We start from the raw sequence: 22,290 nt of genomic DNA, 5'->3' as shown, positions 1-22,290 counted from the left end.
ACTTTACTATATGGTTGTATAGAATGATTACGAAACTTTGACCAAGGGTGCTTCCTCTGTTTTTGAGTGATTGTCTTAGCTCTGCCTTTGCATTTGTGTTGTCGTCGCTGTTCATATCCAATCTCGCCTTGTGGTCCAATCATATTTTGCCTTCGCCACATAGGCGGTCTTGGCATGTGCATGTCTTCATAGGCTTGAGCGTTGTTCCCTTACTGAAAGTGTTGTCGTTGCCGTTGAAAAACTTTTCCATTGTCTCTGTGGTCTTAAGAGATGTTTGGTGTGGATATATGGTCGTTGCTTTAGTTTTGTAAAGAGGAAAAAGAGAGAGAGGAACGAATGGATTGAACAGTGATTGCATTGACTGAAGAATAGGGTATTTATACCCATGTACAAAGGCGGTAATTACATAGTCGGTAACTGGCGGTTGCTAAACTAAACAACCGACCTAAGCATTGATTATTAGGATTTAATTAATTCTTAACACTCCCCCTAATCTATGCTTCACTAGATGAATATGCATCATCTTGATAGACTCCTCCTAATATATGGCCGCCCTTGAGAATGCTCATTATCTTCATCTTCAGAAATGCTTGTATAATCTTTAAAGTCTCCTCCAAAAACCCCGTGGAAAAAATATGAGGAGAATAGTGTAGATATGTTGCTAAAACTCCTTTAAACCCAGTGGGAAAAATAATAAGGAGAAAATGATGCAACATATAATGATTATTGTCTCTTGATAACTCATATGAGAAAAACCTTTGAAGGAGAAAAATCATTGGTGAGTTTAGAGAACAATAAATATGCTTTATATATTTTCCTTTAAAAACCCCAATGGGGAAAACTTGAAAGTATTGCATATTATCTTTAAAAGATATTGCCTCATTAAAAACCATTATGAGAAAATTTGAGAGAAAACTCATAAGGAAAAGAGTGTGATCTGATATGTCACTGAAAGCTCCTTTAAAACCCAATGGGAAAAATAAGGAGAAACTGACATGACATATGTGAACACTTGTATCAATATATTGTCTCATTAAAAACCTTTTATGAGAAACCATGAGGGAAAACTCATGAAGGGAAAAAGAGTACAATATATGTAATCTGATGATTGTTAACAGGTTATATTTTAGGAGATTACTCCCCCTGAACTTTGCAAATCTCGAGGATGTCTCGTACCAATTTCATTGACATGATCATGCCATTGTGAATAATCTGTTGGATTTTCACAGTATTTTCTTTGCAAATTGTTTCCTCACTTTTCTATAATTCATGAGGATAAGTGATCTTCGAGCAATGTGCTTTATGATACTGCTCTTCATATAACCTGTAGGTATTGAGTAACACAAGTGGTAGCATCTTGATAAAATCAAGTTGATTGTTATGAATCTCAACCACATGATTTTGAGTGTGGTTTATCATTCCGCTGAGCCGTGCATTTTTTGCAATGCTTTTAGATAAAGCAATTATGTTAGAATGATAAGTGGAAGTAGTCATTAGAGTCTATTTAGATGACTCCCATGAGAAGAATATTCCGATGAATTCAGTCATTAATGTGGCATTGTTGGGATCAAATAAAGAGCCAATATCATTTCATATATCATGGTCATATCTTGATTTTCCTGATGGAATTTCCCAAGATTTATTGTGAGCTTGAAATATAAGTTGATATTTCTTATATTGACCATATACCTTTGTTGGGGGTTGCACTCTAAACAAAGATAGCAAATATAGTGTCAGGCCTGACGTAGTTTGCAATTATATGAGTGCGTTGGTGTTAGTGAGATGCAGAACCTTAGGTCCTGATATCACTTCATTATCACCCCTAGATATAAATGGATTTGTACCCCACCAAGGCAGTATGACCATAACTGTCCTTTATTGTTATGATATATCTGTATTGAACTTCTCATATATATAATTTGGATATATGTAGACTGATATCTATTCTTGAGAGAATGCTCAAGTTATAAGCTTAAGCTAAATTTGGTTGAATCCAAATTTTCCGTCTTAAGATGATTTTGTGTATGTTTAAGGATTGTATAGACATTCATGACGACGTCATCAATATACACTGAGGTGATGAAATAAAATAAAATTGATTCTATTACTAAACATGTAAATAATCATCATTATTCGAGTAGTCCTTTTGAAGAAGGAACTCATTTAGTCGGTAGTACCATATGATTTCCGACTATTTTAAGTCATAGAGTGACTTATGAAGTATTACACAAAACTTGTTGCGATTTGCTTTTGGATTCGGAAGTATAAGCCCTTCAGGGACTTCAATAGAGATTTCCGAAATGAGCAACTCATATGAGTATGTAGCCACTTCATTCATCAACTGCATGTATATTATTATTATTTTTATTGCCAATGCTATTTAGTATCGAAACATAATTCCACTCATACCAAGAGGGTATGTTACATCATAATCGATGTCGGGTCTCTGCGTGAACCCTTTTGCTACAAGCCTCGCTTTCTCACCACCTCATTGACTTTGTCTATGAATGTGAAGTTTTTTTTAGTATTCCATACGAAAGATGGTTATGAGGAGTAGGTATTACTGCGGTAAATACCACTCGTTTTCTGAGCGAGAGCTATTCTTCGTTACTTGCTTCCTTTTATGTGAACCAATATGAATACAAGAGGCAAACTACCATGGATTTTGGTTCAGGGCCCAAAAAGTTTTAGCAATTTTGAGAAGAAATATATGTCGAAAAATGTAGTCTTTAGTTTATATGATTCTGATGGAATCATTGAAGTTTGTGGAAATATATTTATTCCATTTTAACTCCTTGTGATTTCCTATAACAAATGGAGTCAAGGTGTTTCGATGTCCCGGCACCAAAAACATTTGTGCACATTTACGCCGGGCTTTGGATGATGAGCATCCAGTGAGGTGCCTTTCAACTTGATGTTGAATTACATTTACTGGTTGAGGATTTCCTCTGTTTTTGCGGAAGCATACGAGAAGTTATATCTCGTGTTGTCAGATTTTCTCCCCCTCTTGCTCTCATTTGGGGATTAGAGTGGTTTATCAGGTACCTCCACTCTTTCTGACACTTTACTACAGGAATATAGAATTTAGTGACACCTTGTCATCAGTAAATGTATGTGGCAAATTTGCAATGTGTTGCAAATATATGATTCTCTAAACTTCTAGTTCAGATTATTTGAGTACGTGGATATAAGGATTGAATGTCAATAACATTTCTAATTTATTTCTCGACATTCTTTGTGGTACTTATCTCCTCCTAATGCCGAAAAATATCCTTATTGCTGATGCAATCAGCATACGGGCTATGAATAATTTTTGATTGACGGATAAATTGTTATTCCTCACATAGATCCCTAATTTTCGCGAGTGCCCATTGATGTACGCTGGAGTGGTGATATCGGTATGTAACCGAATTATCGCAGATGGGAAATACTTTGTTGATTTCCACGTAGTAACTACAAGGGGAAAGTAGTATGATATGCAGTTGATATGATTTAGATCATACTTATGGTGTGTAAGGCCGTATGTGTCGAGCAAGAGGCTTATAAATTTACAATTCTTGAAGAGTGGTCATGTAAGTCATTTGACTATCTTTGATAAGAAATTTAGTTAAACCATTCTGGGTATGTACATAGAGTACTGAATGCAAGTAGAAAATACTCGTGAAATGAGTTCCCCGACATTGTCCATTCGAATGGGTTTATTCTTTGTTCAGGACAATTTGCTCCTACTTTGATAAGTCAAGCAATTTATTGGGTAAGATCATCGTTGTGTGTGATAAGAGACACACTTGAAAACATTTTATGAATGTGTATATGAGTACCATGAAGTATCTAAATTACCCCAGATAATGGTTAAGCAATCCACATATATCTTTTGAATGTGTTCAAGGAAAAATAATTAAGTGGCCTGCTTAGAATTTTTAAGGTGAGAGTGCCTTAAAACTGATTTCCCTATGGCACATGCGGTGCACATAAAATTTGATGATTTGGGAAATTTTGTAACTTGATAAGTTGTGACCAACAGAATTGTAAATAATTTTCTAATCATCCCCAAACCAGGATGATTAATGTTATTCAACCAAATATTGAATTTACTAAGAGTTAGAAAATTATTGTGTACGCAACAATATTGAGTATGAATTGAAACATACCGTCAAATTTATCAAATATTGTATCCGAGGGATATGATATTGGACGTCCTACTACATGTAGTAGTACAAGTACATGTTAATGATATTTTGGGAATAATTAGGAGATTACATGAGGTCTCCCATATTACTAATTTTTTTATTACGCGAACACATCATCGGTGAAAAGGACTTCACCATCCTTTTGTTGCACAACGTTTTGGTTCTCTTTCTGATGAATATTTGAGAACAATCATTTTCCAGAATATTTTCTGGTTGTACGTTTGCATATTTTCAAAGTTATCCCAATGAACTCATCAGCCTTTTAAATAAATTTGTGGTGTGGTTCGACCATATGTTCGAGGGTTTGGTAATCATAGGTACGATATTTACATAACCACACATTTGACGAACTTGAGAGTTGTCTTTGTGATCATTTTTGTTAAAAATGATCTATTCTCTGTTAAGAGGAAATTCTGTCATTGGTTGTCTGTTAGCCTATACTTTTGTTTGAATTCCTCATGGTTCTATTTTGTGACCACTAACTTGCATAGTATTCTCGGTACTAGCAAGAATTTCAAACAATGGTATACAACCGTTCAGTTAATCTGATGATTTTAAGAAATTCTATGTTTCTTCATCATGTAAAATTGTAGTACCATCAAAAGAGGATGTAAAGTGTATTAATGGCATATGAAAATATTTGATCATGAGATCTCAACTTGATGTTGATTAAGTGACAGAATAGTGAGCTACGATAGATTTGAGGTCTTGAAAAACGAATGGGTAATCATTCACGATGTGCTCAAGGCATCATGTTTATATTAAGGAAAATATTCAAGGTGAATCTGAATTCATCCATTATGTATTTAGTTCAAAAACTAAGTGAAGTTGGGACACATAAAATGCATATGAACGTTGCAACTTTATAGAGTCAGCGCCAAAAACATAGACGTTGCTTGTTTGACATTGGTTAGTCACTGTGAAAGTATAACCACAATGTGATGTGGACATTACAAAAATGTTGATACACTCAATCGTTGCCATAATAATGGGATCCATCTTGATGGATGGACAACACTAAAATTATAAATAGTGACATAGGTTTCACTGCAATGTATTTTACTAATGTAATAGAAGTCAATCACGATTATATGCAAATATTTATGTAGTTTTCTATGACATATTCAAGCAAAATGAGGCTTGAATAGTTGATATTAGCACACAATACCGTTTCAGTATATAGCGAGTGTGCAAGAACTATATTTACTATGAGAGTAAAATATTTTAGTGAACAACAACAAATGCTTCAGAGGAGCAAATTTTATAAATATCTGGTGCTTTATAACCATATGTGTAGACCTCAAATTATATAGGATAACACTCTGAAGATAATCACCAATGGTGTAGATCTCGCAGTAATAGAAAACATAATCTGACTTTTGTCAGTAGATGCTCGTAATCCTATTACCTTATGTTATGCTAAATTTATGAAATCACTTTGAAGGTAATCATCTGTCAAAGTGACATGATGTAGACCTTGCAGTAATAGTGGATAGTCTGCAAAATTTTGCAGTAGATGCCAATATTACCTTATGATATCTTGAGGTAGTCACATATATTATTAATATTTGGAAGAGCACTTTGAAGGTAATCATCTTGTTAAAATGACAAGATGTAGACCTCACAGTAGTGATGGATAATCTGCAAATGGTGCAGTAGATACCACCAATACCTTGTGATTCACAAATAAAATTTGGAATAGTTACATTAATATTTGGAAAAGCACTTGAAGTTAGTTATCTTATCAAAATGATAAGACGTAGACCTCACAGTAGTGATGGATAATCTGCAAATTACGCAGTAGATGCCATCATACCTTGTGATTCGCAAATAAAATATGATGTAGTCATATTAAGTATGACACTACACAATCCTTGTTTTGAATTTACATCATAATTTGCAAGAAGAAGAAAAATCAACTGCAAAACATAGTTGTTGCACTTGTCATAAAGAATGCTTGTATCTTGGGATCCATTCCGAATGGAATGGTCGATGCACCCGATAACATAGGCTAAATGCCTTGGGACTCAACAAGGTATTAACCAAAATCTGAAATAACATTAAGGCCTCCTTTGGTTCAAAGGATGGGAATTTTATAGGAATAGGAAAAGTATAGGAAATGAGGTGTATGCATTTCCAATCCTATGGCTGCTCAGATCATAGGAATAGGAAATTAAATGCCCTTTGGTTCACAGGATAGGAACACACATAGGAAACATAAAGAAATAATATTTTAATTTAAAGCAACTAGCCGTTAGTTGCTCTCAAGCAACTAGCCGTTACATGGCTGTACTAGCTTTCTCTCCCTATATATCATCTTGTTGTGGAGATCAAAACACACACATCTCATCTTCAGAATACACACAAATCTCATCTTCAGTTTATGGTTAGCTAACCAAAGAAGGAACCCCTCCAGCAGCTTCTAGCATGGTCGTCAACAACAACCAGGATAATATAAACAACAGGTTAGTACATATGCATTGACAATATGATTTAGCTCCATATTTTCTTTGCTGATCCACATCTCACTGATAGAACATACAAATATTTTCAGCATTTCTTGCTGATTTACACACATTTCAATGGATCCAAGCTATCACAGGAGGTCACAGATGGAGGATGAATTCATGTTATTTGTCTTCCCTACCATGGAAGAAGGAAGGGAGAAAAAACCAATGCATACACCTAGTCTTACAGGAGCTGCTTATGTCCAGGAAATCTTAAATGGGCATGAAAGCTTATACAGAAGGCATTTCAGAATGGAGGCTTACATCTTTCATGCTCTAGTTGAGAAGCTGCGTGAGAATGAAATACTTGAAGATTCTACAATAGTCTCCTTGGAAGAAAAGGTTGCCATATTTTTATATGCAGTTGCAAAAAATGCTAGTAATGAAACCTTGCAGGATAGGTTCCAGCATAGTGGGCAAACCATCAGTCGACACTTTGGAGATGTACTAGAGGCAATTACAAAGCTTGCAAGCATCTATATACGCCCACCTTCTCTTCGACCACATCCAGTCTTGAGGAGATCACATTTCCATCCGTACTTCAATGTAAGCATACATTTTCATATATTTCTGACTTTGTATTGGTAAATGTAATATGGTTGTTTGAAGTTTTATTCAAAATAATATCTCATGATATAATATGAATACAGGATTGCATTGGTGCTATTGATGGTACACATATTCCAATGACTATCTCACCACATGAACAAGAGCCATATCGAAACAGAAAGCAAACAATCACACAAAATGTTATGGTTGCATGTGACTTTGATTTGAGGTTTGTGCATGTGCATCCTGGCTGGGAAGGATCAGCCTCGGATGCAAGGGTTCTCCAAGATGCACTTAACCATGGATTTCAGGTACCTCATGGTAAATATTATCTTGTAGATGCGGGCTATGCAAACACACCACAGTTTCTTGCCCCATACCGTGGAACTAGATACCATTTGCAAGAACAAGCACAAGTACGTCAAAGGCCGCGGAATCGTAGAGAACTATTCAACCTTCGCCATGCACAATTACGGAATCATATAGAGAGAATTATTGGCATAGTGAAAAAGAGATTTCCAGTTCTGAAAGTTGCTACACACTATTCCCCCAGCAAACAAGTTGACATATCAATGGCATGTTGTGTCCTACATAATTTCATTCGGCTTCATGATGGAGATGTCTCATGGCTCAACAATGACACTCCAGATATTGACCCACATCTAATTGTGGACGTGCCCACGGGAGATGAAAACTACACTAGTGATGTTGGAGCATTCAATAACACAAGAGAAGCAGGAAACCACCTACGGGATTATATAGCAGATAAACTGTGGGAGGACTATATTGCAAGAAGAGCTTGATATATGCATTGTAACGTGTACCGCAAACAAATGTATGGCAAAAAAATGTACTGCAAACCAAGATTATGGCATGTCGAAATTGTAATATTCATTAAAGCAAAGTACTAGATGCCATGTTCGTTTTCTGCAACTACTACATGCTTGATCTTTCATTTTCTGCAGCAAGTAGTTCTACCAAAATATTACCCAGCCACGTACTTCTACTCCCTAGTTCAGCTTTCTACTTCAAGTAATTCTACCAAAATACAACCTAGCTAGCCACACACTTTGTTTGCGTCCAACAAAAGACTCCACGCATCTTAAGTGCTATGCCAAAATACTACCTAGCAGCCTGCAAGTAATATGTTTAGATATGCCCAATCTGCCTTTTGAGCCAGGCTAACCTTGGTTCATCCGTAGAAAACGATAGGAAAAGCTCTCTATTCTCCTTGCTTTTGAAGATATCAGCAGCCATCACCATATCAGCCATTTGTAGACCAGGTAGACGTTCAAGTTTTGTGACACACCTACTGATGCTATAGGGATCCTCAAGCTTCTTCTCCTCAATAGCTGCAAACCGTTCAATTTCTTCTTTCTTGAGCTTCAAGTACTTCTCTTGAAAATCACTATTTTTCTGCCTCTTTGTGGGTCTTGCTCCACACATTTCCGGTGTTTTCACAAACTGAGAATTCATTTGTGTGGAGCGCCTTGATGGGCATTGCTGCTGGGGAAAATCAGAAGTGTCTTTCTCACCTTCTTCTTCAATGGGAAAATCAGCAGCATTTATATTAGGTGAGGGTGATCCATCATAATCATTGGTCCCTTGTGATTCTGCAAATTTGGTTTGTGATGGTTCTTTATCCCTATCTGCATAATAGTCCATGCCACGCCTATTCCTTCCTTCAGCATACCGTCCTGGAGATAATTAAAAACTAGTGAGAACATGCTTACAACACAGAAAGTGTTTGTCTCTCCATACAATGTTATAGCTTACCTTCATACAATGCAAATAAATCATCATAATATGGAAAGTGTTTGTCTCTCCATATGAGTGCATCCGTGTTACGACGCTCCGCAAATGATTCCCAAACAGCATCTGGGGCAACAACTTTCATTCCGATACGGTCCCAACCAAAGCCACTCTCAGCTGCCAACTCTTTCACAGTGCGGAAGTCTTTCTTCAGATCCTGTTCCTTTTGTTTCACTTTTTTAACATCTAGTGACAAGCCAAACTTTTTGTTTATGTTATCCACAATCTTATTCCATGCCTCTTTACTCCATGCATTCTGAGTTCTATAACCTGGGACATTAAAATCTTTCAGCTGTTGAATAAGATATAGCTTCATTTGGTGACTCCACTTGGCTCTAGGAAGACTCTTTTTGGACTTTGAAACTGCAAAGCAAAGAGCTATATTACATAATATGCAATTGTGCTTCCATGATTAAATTTCAGTAATTCACCACATTAACAAGACTGAGATTAAGAGATTTTGTACCACTATCCTCATGCTGCCTTGCACTCCTTTGGTCAAAGTCGAGGTCATCACAACGCTGCAGCGTACCAAAATTAGGACGGCGTCCTATGATCCTTTGACTGAACTCCAAGTCATCAAGTCCTGAAATACACAAAATATTATGCTATTGTGCTTCCGTATTAATTTCACCAAATTAACTTAACCAAGAATAAGAGAATCAATACCATTGTCCTGACCAATATTTGTTTGGTGTCCTGTAGCTCCTTGAGTAAACTCCAGGTCATCAAGTCCTTGAATATATTGAACATTATGCAATTGTGTTTCCATGATTAAATTTTACCATATTAAATTGAATAAGAATAAGAGAAATTGTACCATTGTCCTGATGGTGACCAATATTTGGACAAGGTATTGTAGTCCTTTGACTGAACTCATGGCCTTGAATACCAAAGTCTATCATCCTGCCTTGATCATCCATCTGAAGAAACTGAATCGTATTATTAGTGGGACTAGTGAGATAGTAAAATATGTACTGTTATGTAATAAAAGAAATTACGTTTTAATAAGACATATAATGGGACTAGTGAGAGCTGAGAGATGAGTCAAGCCACAATCAATTGTATTGCCTGGTCAGAGTTACAAGAGTACAAGTAGGGAACACAAGAACTGCTCCCGTGATGGACGGCACCAGCTATACATCTGTGCTATTAGATTAGGACTCTAAAAGCTAGCAAACTGAGCAATTAGATTAGGACTGTGCGTCTAATTTTTGTTGGGCCCTTTCCTAAAAAATCTTGGGATTGGGCTGGACTAGAGACTCATGATACGGGGGATTTCTAGGGGCATCTCACACCGGCAAGATGGACAGGGCTATTTCTCCATTAATTAGCACCAGATCTGAAAATCAATAGAGAGGGAAAGATAGAATCGTACCTGAAGAGACTTGCGGCAGATGGATGCCGCTGGGGCTTGGTGGCTAGCTGGTCGACGGTAGATGCTCCAGCTTGCCGGTGGTTCCTGCCCGCCGCCTGGATGTGGTCGCGTCGCGCGGCCGTCTGCCGCCGTCCTCCCTGCCGGTCGATCTTCAAGGTTGGAGCTGCGCCGCTCTGTGTGAGGAGAGGAGGGGCGGCTGGACATGTCGATTTTGCTTCTTTTCCCCTCCCTCTCTCTATTTGTGCGCAGGTGAGTGAAGCGGCCGAGCGAAAAAAAGGGAGGGAACAGTTGCCGCCGCGCGCGTCGTTCGCGCCAGGAAGTTTTCCATTAGGTTGGACCTCTTTTTTCTGTTCCTGCAAAACGTGAAGGAAAGGAAGAAATCCTGTACAGGAATAGGATGGCATTCCTGTGAACCAAAGGCCTCCAAAGGATTGTTTCCTACAAATATCCTATCCTACAAAATTCCTATAAAAATCCTATAAACCAAAGGAGGCCTAAGCCTGATGGCTTCTGTTGAAGTAGTAGTACTACTAAGCCTGATGGCCTGCAAGGCTGCAATACAACAAAATATCAGAGGGTTGATTTGACTGCATAAAACCAGAGAGCCCGTGGGCCTATATGTGCTAGTTATAGAACTTATGTGATATTAAGGATAACCAGAAGTGCTAAAATGCCAAATGACCGAAGAGATAAGGTTCTCTTGTCGTTCTCTGTGCAGCCACGAACGAGATAAGATTCAGTTAGTTTGGCATTGCACAGACCACATCTCCGCCTTGACTCTTGAAGAAATAGTATTAGAAAAGGATGGTCGCGCCGATTGAAGGTCCTCCTTGGATGTCTTCATGCTGTGCGCCTGGAGTTGGCCGCTGTCGTCCGTGTCGCGTCGGGAGGAACGGCAGCGTAGAGAGGGCGGCCAAGCAGTAGGTTGCGCGCTGCGCGCCGTCCCGCAAAGAGCCGGGCCAGGATGGGTGCTGGCCACCGCCGTCTTTGCGACCGCCGTGCCGTGAGCGGCCGTGGAGCATGGAGATGCGTCGTGCGCCGCCATGGCGTGGGGGCCGTGGCCGGTAGCCGCCGGGAGCCACGGATGCGCGTGGAGGCACAGGAGCCGAACACCGGATCCTGGCTCGCCGCGTGGGCCTCTAGGGCCGAGGGGCGCCATTCACCACGCGCAGGCCGGAGAGCATCGCAGCACCGACGGCGTGCCGCTGCCTCCTGTCCCAGAGCGGGGCTGCAACGAGGAGAAGGCCGCGCGCGTGCCGGAGGGCGACGCTGCGGAGGGCTGGCCGTGGCCTTGGTGCCGCATCGACGGACAGAGGTTCGACTGCGTCGCCGGCGATTCGTTGCGATGCGCGAGTGCATCCGCCGCCGTTCTTCCGCTGTGGCCTATTTCTCTAATCGAGAGCAGAGTGCGTGATAACGTGTAAAGAGGAAAAAGAGAGAGAGGAACGAATGGATTGAACATTGATTGCATTGACTGAAGAATAGGGTATTTATACCCATGTACAAAGGCGGTAATTACATAATCGGTAACTGGCGGTTGCTAAACTAAATAACCGACCTAAGCATTGATTATTAGGATTTAATTAATTCTTAACAAGTTTGTCAATTGTTCGTAATTTTTTCCCCGGCTTAGGCGTATGTTTGGTCTTATATGGCCTTTTGCCCATGTGTTATTTGTGTGTCCGTTGATGTTGGATGTGTCCAACCTGTTATAAAGATATCCGAGTGTATATTTATTGTGTTTGTATCTCCTTGATGCTTCATTTTTAGTCAGTAAAATCCGCCCTTTGTTAAAAACCAGAACAACATGTGTGTTTCGATAATTCCTCCGTGGGTTCTCTCTTTGGATTTTGAGTGAGAAGCCACGTTCGCCGTATTTTGCTGATTTTATACGGAATATAAACGCGCCTGCTCTCTCAAAAACCCCAAAACGTAGACATATCAAACGTCACGAGTAACTACATACAAACAGTCGCCGGTGATCCCTGCACCTGAAGCACGATACTCGCCGCACCCATTCGAAGCATGCACCACCACCTCCGTACTCGAATCTAATTCAACGTATAGGCTGCGCATTACCAAAAGGAAAAACATATGGGCTCCTCCGCTCAAGAAAAAAAAATCTGGAGTCACTATACGGCGGCTGATGCACCGTAGGGTCTACAAGACCAAACTTGTAGACGTTCATCTTCCTTCACGTCGTTTTCAGTGGCCAACAAGAAGCCGTGAGACTGTAAGCATGATCGTGACAGACGCCCTAGATGAGATCTTTTGATTAACGCGTTCGGCGAGGAGAAGCATCGGCCAAAGGATATCAGGCGCCGCCGGTTACCATCATCCGTTGTGGTAAGACGTGTTGTCGTTATCACGGGCCACCAGCTACAGAAAAGAAGAAAGTAGACATTTTCCTCCTTCAGCTTTGTTCCTACCATCTCGACCCTGTCAAACAAACAAAAAACCTCTGTCTTGACGAGAGCTAAAGCGAAGGCGGGCGTGATAATTGTGTCGGCAGGTCTGCACTTTGGCTGATGCAGCGGCGATGAGCACTGTATAGAATTGCGGCGGCCGGGAGCGGTATTGCTGATTTCAAAGGCCGCCGACGCAGTGAGCGACTGCACCTAGTTTGCCGGCTTGCAGGGTTGGTGGTTTTGGCTTACGGCCGACTAAGGAGCTGTTTGGTTTAAGACTAAGTTTGCCTAAGGTTATCATATATAAGATTAGGCAAGTTTGATGAACTTGGGTAGAGTAAATTGCACAAAACCACCCGTTTGAAGGTTAGGTTTGCGAAAAACACTACAATACAAATTTTTTTTTCAAAAAACATCATATCTACGGTAATCTTTTTGCAAAAAATACTGATTGGCGGATTTGGCTCGTTTAAGCATGTTTATGACAGATGGGTCCCGCTTTTCGCTGACATGGCATGACGGTTTGCTGAAAACGGTGTTAGCTGAGTTTAAATCAAAAACACCCCCAACCTTTCTTTCTTGTGCCGCCCAGCCCCCCCAACCACGCCTCGCACTCGCACCCGCAGCCGAGCAGAGGACGCCGCCCGTCCCGCCCCCGGCCGAGGGGCGGCCTTCCGCCACGCGCCGAGGACGCCGTCGCCGTTGCCGCACCGAGGGGAAAGCAGAGGACGCCGCTCGTCCCGCCCCCGGCTGAGGAGCGCCCTTCCGCCACGCGCCGAGGACGCCGTGCGCGCACTTCAGGACGACTGCATCGCCGGTGTCGCCTACCTCATCCAGGTCCCGCCGGTGCACGCGGCCGTCACTCGTGACAGAGGAGCAGGAAATCCGAGATGCAGATGGGGCCGCGGCTCGATTCTTGCTGGATCCGACGCGAGAGCTGGTTAATTGCGACGAATTTCGTGGAGCTCAGGGCCATGGCGATGGGCGGCGGCGGCGCTCCTGCATGCTGCTCTGCTGGTTCGAGGGAGGGAGAGAGAGAAACTCGGGAGACTGCCGAGGTCGTGCCGCCACGCCTACGTCTTCCTAATGTCCGAGCCTGCCCGGAGCCTCCAGCCGCTCCAAGCGCCCGTGCTGCTCCCGACCTCGACTTCCTCTGTAGAATATCACGACGCGGCGAGCAGCTCACAGGGCAGCGGCGAGAACCAGCTCGACGGGTTGCGGTGAGGGGAGCAGCAGCACCACGGAGAAGCCGGGGAGGAGCGGCAGTTGGTAGCGACGGTGAGAATCGGCAACACCGGCGAGCAGCCGAGGGGACGACTTGCGCGTGCAGCGGCGCTCACCCTAGTCGTCGTGAGATCCATATCGGGCTCACATGTGAGGGGCTAATTGCGTTTTTGTTTTTTAGTTCAGGGGTGTCAATGTAAATTCTAGGAACTACTTTGTAAATTTAGAATAAAACCCATCTGGCACGAAACGTTATGCCACGTAAGCAAAAATGGACCCACCTGTCATAAACACGCTTAAACGAGCCAAATCCGCCGATTAGTGTTATTTGCAAAAAGATTACCATAGACATGGTGTTTTCTGCAAAAAAAATGTATTGTAGTGTTTTCGCAAACCTAACCTTCAAACTGGTGGTTTTGTGCAATTTACTCACTTGGGTAGGTATTTGATTCAAGCCATACCTTAGGCAAGTCACACCAGGGTCCCACATCACATATACTTAAAAAATGTGATAAGATTTCTTTAGACTTGCCAACTTGTGGCTCTCATTTTGAAGAACTACTTTAGGCAAGTGTGTCAACATTGTATGGAAAAGTGTGGCATAGTTAGGTCTAGAACCAAACAGCCCCTAAAACTGCTTGTTTCACCGCCGACTAAAACCGCTTGTTTGCCTCATTTCATAGTCCAAGTGGTATTCTGTTGTTTGCGGCAACTAGGGTTAACACCGGCCCTTGATTAACTTCATAGCTTCAGCGTGGACTCGATAAGGCGCACTGGCGCCAAGTTCGAACTATTAAGCAATATTTTATGTCTGGGTATCCCGTAATTTTTTTTTGCAAGTCAGGGTAAGATGAAGCTGATTACACCAAATTCGTGGTCATGCATGCAAAAAGTAAGCCAAGACAAGCGGTTTTTGCTTGACTTTTTACCATGGTTATTGTATTTAACCGCGGAATTTAAACACATCTTAATCCATGATTTCGGTTCATAATCCACTTACATGTTTCTCGAAGCTTCTAAGTTTCCGGGGCCGGCCACCTTGAATATAAAACTTCTGCGTCACTCTGGTCAGTTTGATAGGTAGTAGCTCCCAAGCATGTGATCATCCACCTCCCATTATTGTGGTCCTGCGTAATCTAATCATACTTTACACTCCTAAAGACACCCTAATGGATGATTCTAGGTCGTAATCGCAATACAAGTTTCTTGAAGTTTCGAAGCTCCGGGGCCACCCTGGCCCATCCCCAATATTCAAACCGAGGAGCCAGCAGCATATAGAAAGGCGAAGCTTTAGCGTGGACTCGATAAGGCCTCTCGCGCACTTGCACCAAGTTCGAATTGTTAACCAATATTGTAAGTGTGGGTAAGATGAAAATCCGTGGTCATCCATGCAAAAAATAAGCCAAGACAAGCGGTTTTTGTATGCCATTTACCCCGGTCATTATATTTAATCGAGGAACTTAAACACATCTTAATCCACGATTTCGATTCGTAATCCACTTACATGTTTCTCGAAGCTTCCAAGTTCCCCGGGCCAACCTGAAGATAAAGCTTCCGGGTCACTCTAATCAGTTCCATCGATAGCTCCCTAGCTAGCATGTGATCGTCCACCTCCCACTATCGTGGTCCCGCGTAATCTAATCCTAGTTTAGACTCCTAAACACACCCTAATAGATGATTCTAGATCGTACAAGTTTCTCGAAGTTTCGGAGCTCCGGGGCCACCCCTGGCGCGTCCCCATTATTCAAACCGAGCCAGCAGAGCATATAGAAAGGCGGAGCCCCATTGGGCGAGGCGAGGCGCGCCTTTCCCGTTGGCCAACCCGCGCTCCGCCCCCCGACACCTGTTCCATTTAAAATGCGCGCGCCGACGTGGCCTCGTGCGCGGCCACTGACCCCCGTCGCCTCGCCGAGGCCCGCAATTAACTAATCTCCAAATCCAAATCTCTTCCCTCCTAATCCCTCGCCTCCTCCCCCTCTCGCCGTCGCCGAAAGGCCAATTCTCCCTCCACCGCGTCGTCGTCGTCATTCCCCGCCTTTTTCTATCCCCCACTAGGGTCTTCTGGATCGGCCCCGATCCTTCCAGACACTTCCGCTCCCCCGCTATAAAAGGCCGGCGAGCGCCACCAGACCCTCCATCGGCGCTCGCACCGCACGCACCCAACAACCCCCGTTCTTGGCTGGATGGTGGCCGGAGCTCGCGGAGGACTCGAGGTACAGCTGCTGCATCTCTGCTTTTGTTCTCTTACTACGTTTTGTGTTTGAGCTGCTTGTGCTGCGGTGGTGTGGGGATGGTGGATCTGGCGGTTTTGAGTAGGTTTCATTCATCGGTAGGGTTCATGTACTGCAGGCGATTAGATGGATTTGGCCGCAGGCTGTTTAAAATTTTAGATGGCATTTGTGGTATGGATGTAGATTCATGTACTGCAGGGGATTAGATGAAAGCCTGCAATGCGGATTGTTTTTCCACCAAAATTTGAGCGGTATGGTTCGATTTTTGTACTCTCAGAAAGCTCGACTTCCGGTGCGCCAGCACTTTCAGGTATACTAGTGCACAAGACCACCCAACTTTCTGAAAAAAAACATAATAAATAAATAGCAGCATTCATACAACATGTATGCATTTCTTTTGTTTTTATTCATTTATAAAAAAATTGCAGCATTAGAAAAACATGTATGTGTCGTGTTACATATTTTCATATATCTGAGTTCGAAACACACTTCCAAAAGGAAAAGGAAAATCCACCTCTGAATACTAGCAGCAGGATAATATTCAATCCTCATAAATTTGTGAGCGAAGTTGTGAAAAGATTTGGATCTGATTTTTCAATCCTCATTGTTTGTTTGTGAAGTTGTGAAAAGAATTTGGACCTGAATTTTTGTGATACAGTAAGTGCCTATTATCTCCGTGCCATAAGTTAATTTCAGATATTTTTTTGTTCGTATTTTTCAGCCGTGTTTTTCATGTGCTAGTCCACGAGTAGTACACCTCAGGGCACTATCTATATCCTTGTTGCCATTTAACAATAAGTAGCTAATATCGCCAACTCTGATGATGCACTATCTATATTCTTGTTGCCATTTAACAGTAAGTAGCTAATATCCCCAACTCTGATGATGCATTAGTTTTAGCACTATGCTGGCTTCATTTACACTTTTGTATGAAGTAGCAATCTCCCCATTTCCTTTGTCAGTTGTTTAAAGTCGCAGTGCACGTTCATTCACTTTGCTGCTGTATATCAAATTATCAATTAGTTGACATTGGCTACGAAATATTCTAATGCTTATGGTCTGTTGCTTGACCAGATACGCATGTGGCGGCACCGAGCATGAGGCAACAACTGCATTACTTGCGGGGAAGGCGCAAGTAGGACGCCTGCATTACTTGCAAACAAGGCGCAAGTAAGACACTGAAATGTAGTATAATTCTTCATCTCAATATGTATAACCTTAACGGGTCTGATCGTGACACCAAGCTATTGTTCCACGACTGACCATTTTCGGCATGTATTACTGAGTGTTAACGAGAATCTCGTTGGACTAATTTTTGTTTGGGGTGTATGTGGTGCTAGAGTTCACCTTGGTGGAGCCTCTCCTTCACCCTTGCATGTAACCAATGGTTTTTATATGTTTCCATCATAGATCCATGCTTTCTGAATTTTGGACATTGTTGTACTTGTGAAGTACTCCCTCTTTAGTGATCTAAACGGTCTTATATTAGTTTACAGAGGGAGTACTTCCACAAGTAATGAAGATTGAAGAACGTTGTAATTTTCCGTGACCGCACTATAGGATCCAGGTGGAATGTGGGAACTGAAATCTGCTAGCATCGACTTGAAGTATCAACCAGCCTAATTATTAGTTCATAGAAGAACTAGAAAAATTAATGCTGATTGTACACAGCTATCGATACACAATTACTTTAATGTCATGTGGGCATAAGCATAAAAATTATGATGTTACAACTAGTATCATTACAACAACCATTATGTCACAACTTCAATATAATATAGCCCCTGGCAGCATAATCTGTCCTGTCTGTAGTCTGTGCACTTTTCTTTATGGGCTAGTATAGCGCACAACATGCTGCATTATCCAACTACAAGTGCTCTGAATCATGATTTGATATTTTTGATTACCCATGACGTTGCCCAGAATGTATTAGATCGTCTTAGGACAGTTGAAGTCTGCTACATTCAAAAGCATATATCCTTGATTAGGTGTATGTATACTTCTTGGGATAATCCAATTTTGGATCTAGAAGAGAATATTTACCCCAGTGCTGGAGCGTCTGTTTCGGAGTGCTCCTGTTCATTTTGTTGTGCCTGGCTCAGTTCAAGATTAGCAGGAATATTTGCGTCTTGTACAATACGAAAGCTGTAGGGAGTGCTAGAGCTTTTATTTGCATCAGTGGCACCTCCCGATTCACAGCTCTGAAGCTGAAATTAAGTCGTTAGTTTAGCTTATTTCTGATAACGTGCCATCATTTGACTAAAGTTTTTGACAAAGGATTGTGCACCAAACCTTTCTGCTCAGTTCCATTTTTTGTTGTGACATGATGTTTAATCTACGACACAGTTCCGTGTTTTCCTGGTGGATTAGACTTCCCTGTTGCAGAGTTTGTTTAGAAGTTAAAATGTTAGTAGAAACCTTCTATGCATGCAGAGTTCTTTGAAATAATATAAGTAGGACATTAATTGTAAGGCCAAACCTTCCTGTGTAACTCTTCAATTTCACTTCTCAGAAGGTTGTCCTGTTTAATAGATTTTTGCTGCATCATTAGATTGAAGCAAACAGTAACACAAAATTACAGATGGTGGATAACACATGTAATAACCTTCCTTGTTTTGATACTGCGTAAACTCATTTCGAGCCGATTCTCTAAACCCTGGAGATCTCTTACACCTAGGCTGGAAAGCTCCTCTCCCATCAGTTGCCTATAATCATGCAAAATAGTTACTCATGGCATTCCATTAATACAGTTGAAATACTTCTAAGTATTGCTAGTAAAACCCTGTTGTGCGTAAATGGGAATCACTTTGAATGATGGAGCATCTAAGTTTTGTTTGGGTACTTTTTTTATTATATTTCTGTTTGATAATTACAGTATGCAGCAGTTACTTCCGCTTATATTAATTGGTGATTTATTTTCTTTGCAGAATTAATAGAAGATCACCATACTTGTGGCTTTCTTGCAAGTCGTGCAGTTGCTGCCTCAAGCTTGCTGCCTCCCTTTGCCAAAGCTATCAGAAAAAACATAAAGTTCTGTTAGTTTCCCTAAACTTTAAAACATGTTCTACAAAATTGATCTAGAAATGATTGGCTTACTGTGCTAATTTAAAGCAATATAATTACTCGACAACTGCATATGCACATGTTAGAAGCAAGGCAGTAGAATACTTATGTTTTCATCTGCTGGCAGGTAGCAACACGTATAGATATATCACTCTGAATTGAGTTATGGAGCAAACATTAAGAACTTCCCACTTTGTTGGCACATCCCATCTGTGAAATTACATATAAATTTATGTACAGGCAGTGTTCTCAGGGTATGGATTCAAATATTTTGGTGAAAACAGAATAGCTGCTGTAATAATTTTAGAAATATTATGCACACGGAGGATTTTTAATGTGATGGTGCGGCTGCACACCTATAAGCCTCCACCTTGCCCTTACCCTCTCTTCTAACCATTTAATTTAAGTAATCCCAACTAGTTCAAGCCTTACTGTACATCAACATGGTCTCATCCTGTATTTGCATGATTCATCTGGAAGAAAGACAACATAATTTTCATTTTAAGTCATATCCTCTCAGTCTTAGGCAGCTACTATTTATGAACTTGGAAGCCGGCGCAGCAGGTATGGGAGGTAAGATACTTGATAGATTCTGAGGTTCAGTAATGTGTTGTTCGCTAATTTTGGTTGTCCACCTGTGCTACAGGATCTTCACAGAGTAGCAGGGTGTAGCAGAATCAGTGGAGCTCTTAGACGGGAGCAGCTGCGTCAAATGCTATGTATGTCCCAGGCTTGCAGATCTACTTAAAAGTCAAAATATCTCAAGTTTGGGCTCTGCTTCAGTGCTCACCTTTTGCAGCTCTACTCTTTCACCCGTCTAAATCAGCTATTGTGTTGTGATATCACTTCCCAGGATCCCAACTTTGACTTTATTTTCGAACAAGAGGTGGGGCGGCGGCTGTTCTTTGATGCCGAGCCGCTGAAGTGTGGCTTCAGGAGGAAGGGCGCAATGGCGCAACAGAGTGTCAGTCTACTAGTTATTGCAGTTACATGCACATGCCCGAGTACCAACTACTGACGGACATGTCTTCAGTCTTGAGTAACAAGCATGTTATTCCGAAGCTGCCCGACACTTTTGTACTAATAGAAATCTGTTTATATTTCTGTCCACAACTTCACCAGCAAGGTGCAATTTAGAAGGAAAAATTGAGAGCTTGCCAAACTTAGGTATGTCCGATAGTCTTATCTTAGCCGTCTGTAAGAATTGCTAGTTAGGAAAGAAGAAAAGAGAGCAATAGTCTTTCTGTAGTTGTATGTACACTCTCTATGATTCTATAGACAAATTGCTGACGGTGTTTTTGCTCTTGTCTTAATGTTGTCTGTAACTTCTATCTGCAAACGGCATGTCCAAAACTAGAACCATTATAGCACAAGTTATCTATTTTATTGTCTGTATAAATGATCAGTAGTATGTGATACTGTTGTATTATGTCTTTAAAGGCTACAAACCAAAACCTCCCTAACGAAAACCAAACTAATTAAGCAGAAAACTGATAAAATGAAAAAAAAAAAGGCAAAAGAAGGTTCTAAGGGGAAAAAAGCAGAGGCAAAAGAAGGTTCTAATGGTTCTAAACTAGATTTTGTTGTGCAATTCCCAATTTATCTGCACTTCATGATTTATGATAGGTCTAAGTTCTCAGAACTCATCTGTCGGTATTGACCCCAATAAATTTAGCCTCAACCCAACACATAAACATGGACTCAAGCTAGCGTCGAGTAGTCAGTTTTGACTTGTGAGGGTCTTTGCAGCCTTCTCCTTTGATCAAGACACACATTTTGCATGATCATGCATGCACGCATGAAAGATGTCGCAGTATCGGCAATAGCTAGCTAGATAGCATCTTAGTTTTTTCGATAAATGAAATTTTTATTAACTCAAAATGTAGCATCAAGAGGTTACAAAGTATAATGAGCATACACCTAGCTTCTGCATAACTAAGACAATATCTTAGTTAAGAGAAGAAATCAAGCAACCTTGACCCTAGAAGTTGCCCTCAGGTAAACCAACTTCACATGCATATCTGTCAGCAATCCTTTAATCATAGCCGGAAAATTTGATCATTTGGCCCACTACCATGCAAGCATACCTTAATTTCTAAAGTTCATATACAATGAATTACTACAAGACAAGGGTAATATTAGGGGGTAATGTAGATTTTTGTTTCAAGATCACACATTTCATTTTATATTTAGTAGAACGAATTTGAGAAGAAAGAAAAGAAAAAGATTAACTCAGCCAACCAACTGCCACGTAGAAAAAGAAAAAGAAAAGACCACGGGTGGTGGTTTTGCTGCTGTGTGGATTTGTTTGTAATTTATTGTACACACAAATGGTTATAGCTAAAACTGATTATATTCAAATGAATCATCGTACATTCTATCTATATTTTGCCTATAAGTGACCTGGTACAACTATTGTCTGTACTATTCTCTATGGACTTACAAGTTGAACCAAAACATTTCTAACGAAAACTAAAGAAACTAAACTAACCAAGCAAAAAAAAAAGAGAAATGAAAAAAGAAAAGGGAAAAGGACGGGTAGCAAGATAGGACTTCTAAAGGATATGCAGATTTTGTCATGTGATTCCTAACTGATCTGCACTTTATGATAGGTCTTTAGGTTCTCACTAATCTGTCAAGACTCAGAGATCGAACCAGTAAACTTAAGCTCAAACCAAACACACACATGAGCAAAGCTAGCATCTGAGTAGTCAGTTCTGATTTGTGAGGGGTCTTTCCGGCCTCCTCACTTCTTCAAACAAGATACATGGTGATGCATGCACGCCTGAAAGACACCGCAGTCAGTGGCAGAGGTAGGAATCAAATATCATGGGGGCCAAATGACTTGTATGTTTTTTTTTGATAAAAGGGGCCAAATTACACAATACACGTATTTTTCTTAAAATCTCAGCGATGAAAGACACAAAA

The 22,290-nt window shown here is 41.0% G+C and overlaps 3 protein-coding genes and 1 long non-coding RNA gene across 7 annotated transcripts in view; 2 read left to right on the top strand and 2 right to left on the bottom strand.

Annotated features, from left to right (window-relative positions):
• Nucleotides 1-6,945: 6,945 nt before the first annotated feature.
• On the top strand, nucleotides 6,946-8,121 carry LOC119317758 (putative nuclease HARBI1). Of its 2 annotated transcripts, XM_037592257.1 has the most exons (3): nucleotides 6,946-7,243; nucleotides 7,348-7,475; nucleotides 7,586-8,121. In XM_037592257.1, the coding sequence occupies exons 1-3, from the start codon at nucleotides 6,950-6,952 to the stop codon at nucleotides 7,635-7,637; spliced, it is 474 nt and encodes a 157-aa protein (XP_037448154.1). In that variant the 5' UTR covers nucleotides 6,946-6,949; the 3' UTR covers nucleotides 7,638-8,121. The 2 variants fall into 2 exon arrangements, with proteins under 2 accessions (XP_037448154.1, XP_037448151.1); XM_037592254.1 differs by having other exon boundaries at nucleotides 7,348-8,121.
• Nucleotides 8,122-8,395: 274 nt separating this feature from the next.
• LOC119315960 (uncharacterized protein At2g29880-like) lies at nucleotides 8,396-10,857 on the bottom strand. The gene is made up of 6 exons (XM_037590385.1): nucleotides 10,437-10,857; nucleotides 9,879-9,981; nucleotides 9,728-9,793; nucleotides 9,525-9,644; nucleotides 9,023-9,421; nucleotides 8,396-8,943 (listed from the first exon to the last, which is right to left on the bottom strand). The coding sequence occupies exons 1-6, from the start codon at nucleotides 10,638-10,640 to the stop codon at nucleotides 8,396-8,398; spliced, it is 1,440 nt and encodes a 479-aa protein (XP_037446282.1). The 5' UTR covers nucleotides 10,641-10,857.
• A 5,060-nt stretch (nucleotides 10,858-15,917) lies between these two features.
• On the top strand, nucleotides 15,918-20,743 carry LOC119317757. Its single transcript, XR_005153746.1, has 4 exons — nucleotides 15,918-16,281; nucleotides 17,374-17,469; nucleotides 19,227-20,081; nucleotides 20,216-20,743. It is a non-coding gene; the product is annotated as an uncharacterized LOC119317757 (long non-coding RNA).
• LOC119317755 (MADS-box transcription factor 57-like) overlaps nucleotides 17,587-22,290 on the bottom strand; it is an 8,758-nt gene continuing 4,054 nt past the window's right edge. Inside the window, exons 4-9 of one of the 3 annotated variants that reach the window (XM_037592251.1) lie at nucleotides 19,249-19,310; nucleotides 18,905-19,004; nucleotides 18,779-18,820; nucleotides 18,592-18,675; nucleotides 18,343-18,506; nucleotides 17,587-18,257 (exon numbers count right to left, since the gene is read on the bottom strand). In XM_037592251.1, coding sequence (XP_037448148.1) covers nucleotides 18,239-18,257; nucleotides 18,343-18,506; nucleotides 18,592-18,675; nucleotides 18,779-18,820; nucleotides 18,905-19,004; nucleotides 19,249-19,310 — 471 coding nt within the window. In that variant the 3' untranslated portion in view covers nucleotides 17,587-18,238. The remainder of the gene's footprint in view (nucleotides 18,258-18,342; nucleotides 18,507-18,591; nucleotides 18,676-18,778; nucleotides 18,821-18,904; nucleotides 19,005-19,248; nucleotides 19,311-22,290) is intronic. The other 2 variants (XM_037592252.1, XM_037592253.1) reach the window with 2 other exon arrangements.

This window comes from Triticum dicoccoides, chromosome 6A (genome assembly GCF_002162155.2).
Source record: "Triticum dicoccoides isolate Atlit2015 ecotype Zavitan chromosome 6A, WEW_v2.0, whole genome shotgun sequence".
Lineage (NCBI taxonomy): Eukaryota > Viridiplantae > Streptophyta > Magnoliopsida > Poales > Poaceae > Triticum > Triticum dicoccoides.
The sequence above is the reverse complement of the archived record's forward strand: the minus strand, read 5'-3'. Positions and strand labels throughout refer to the sequence as shown.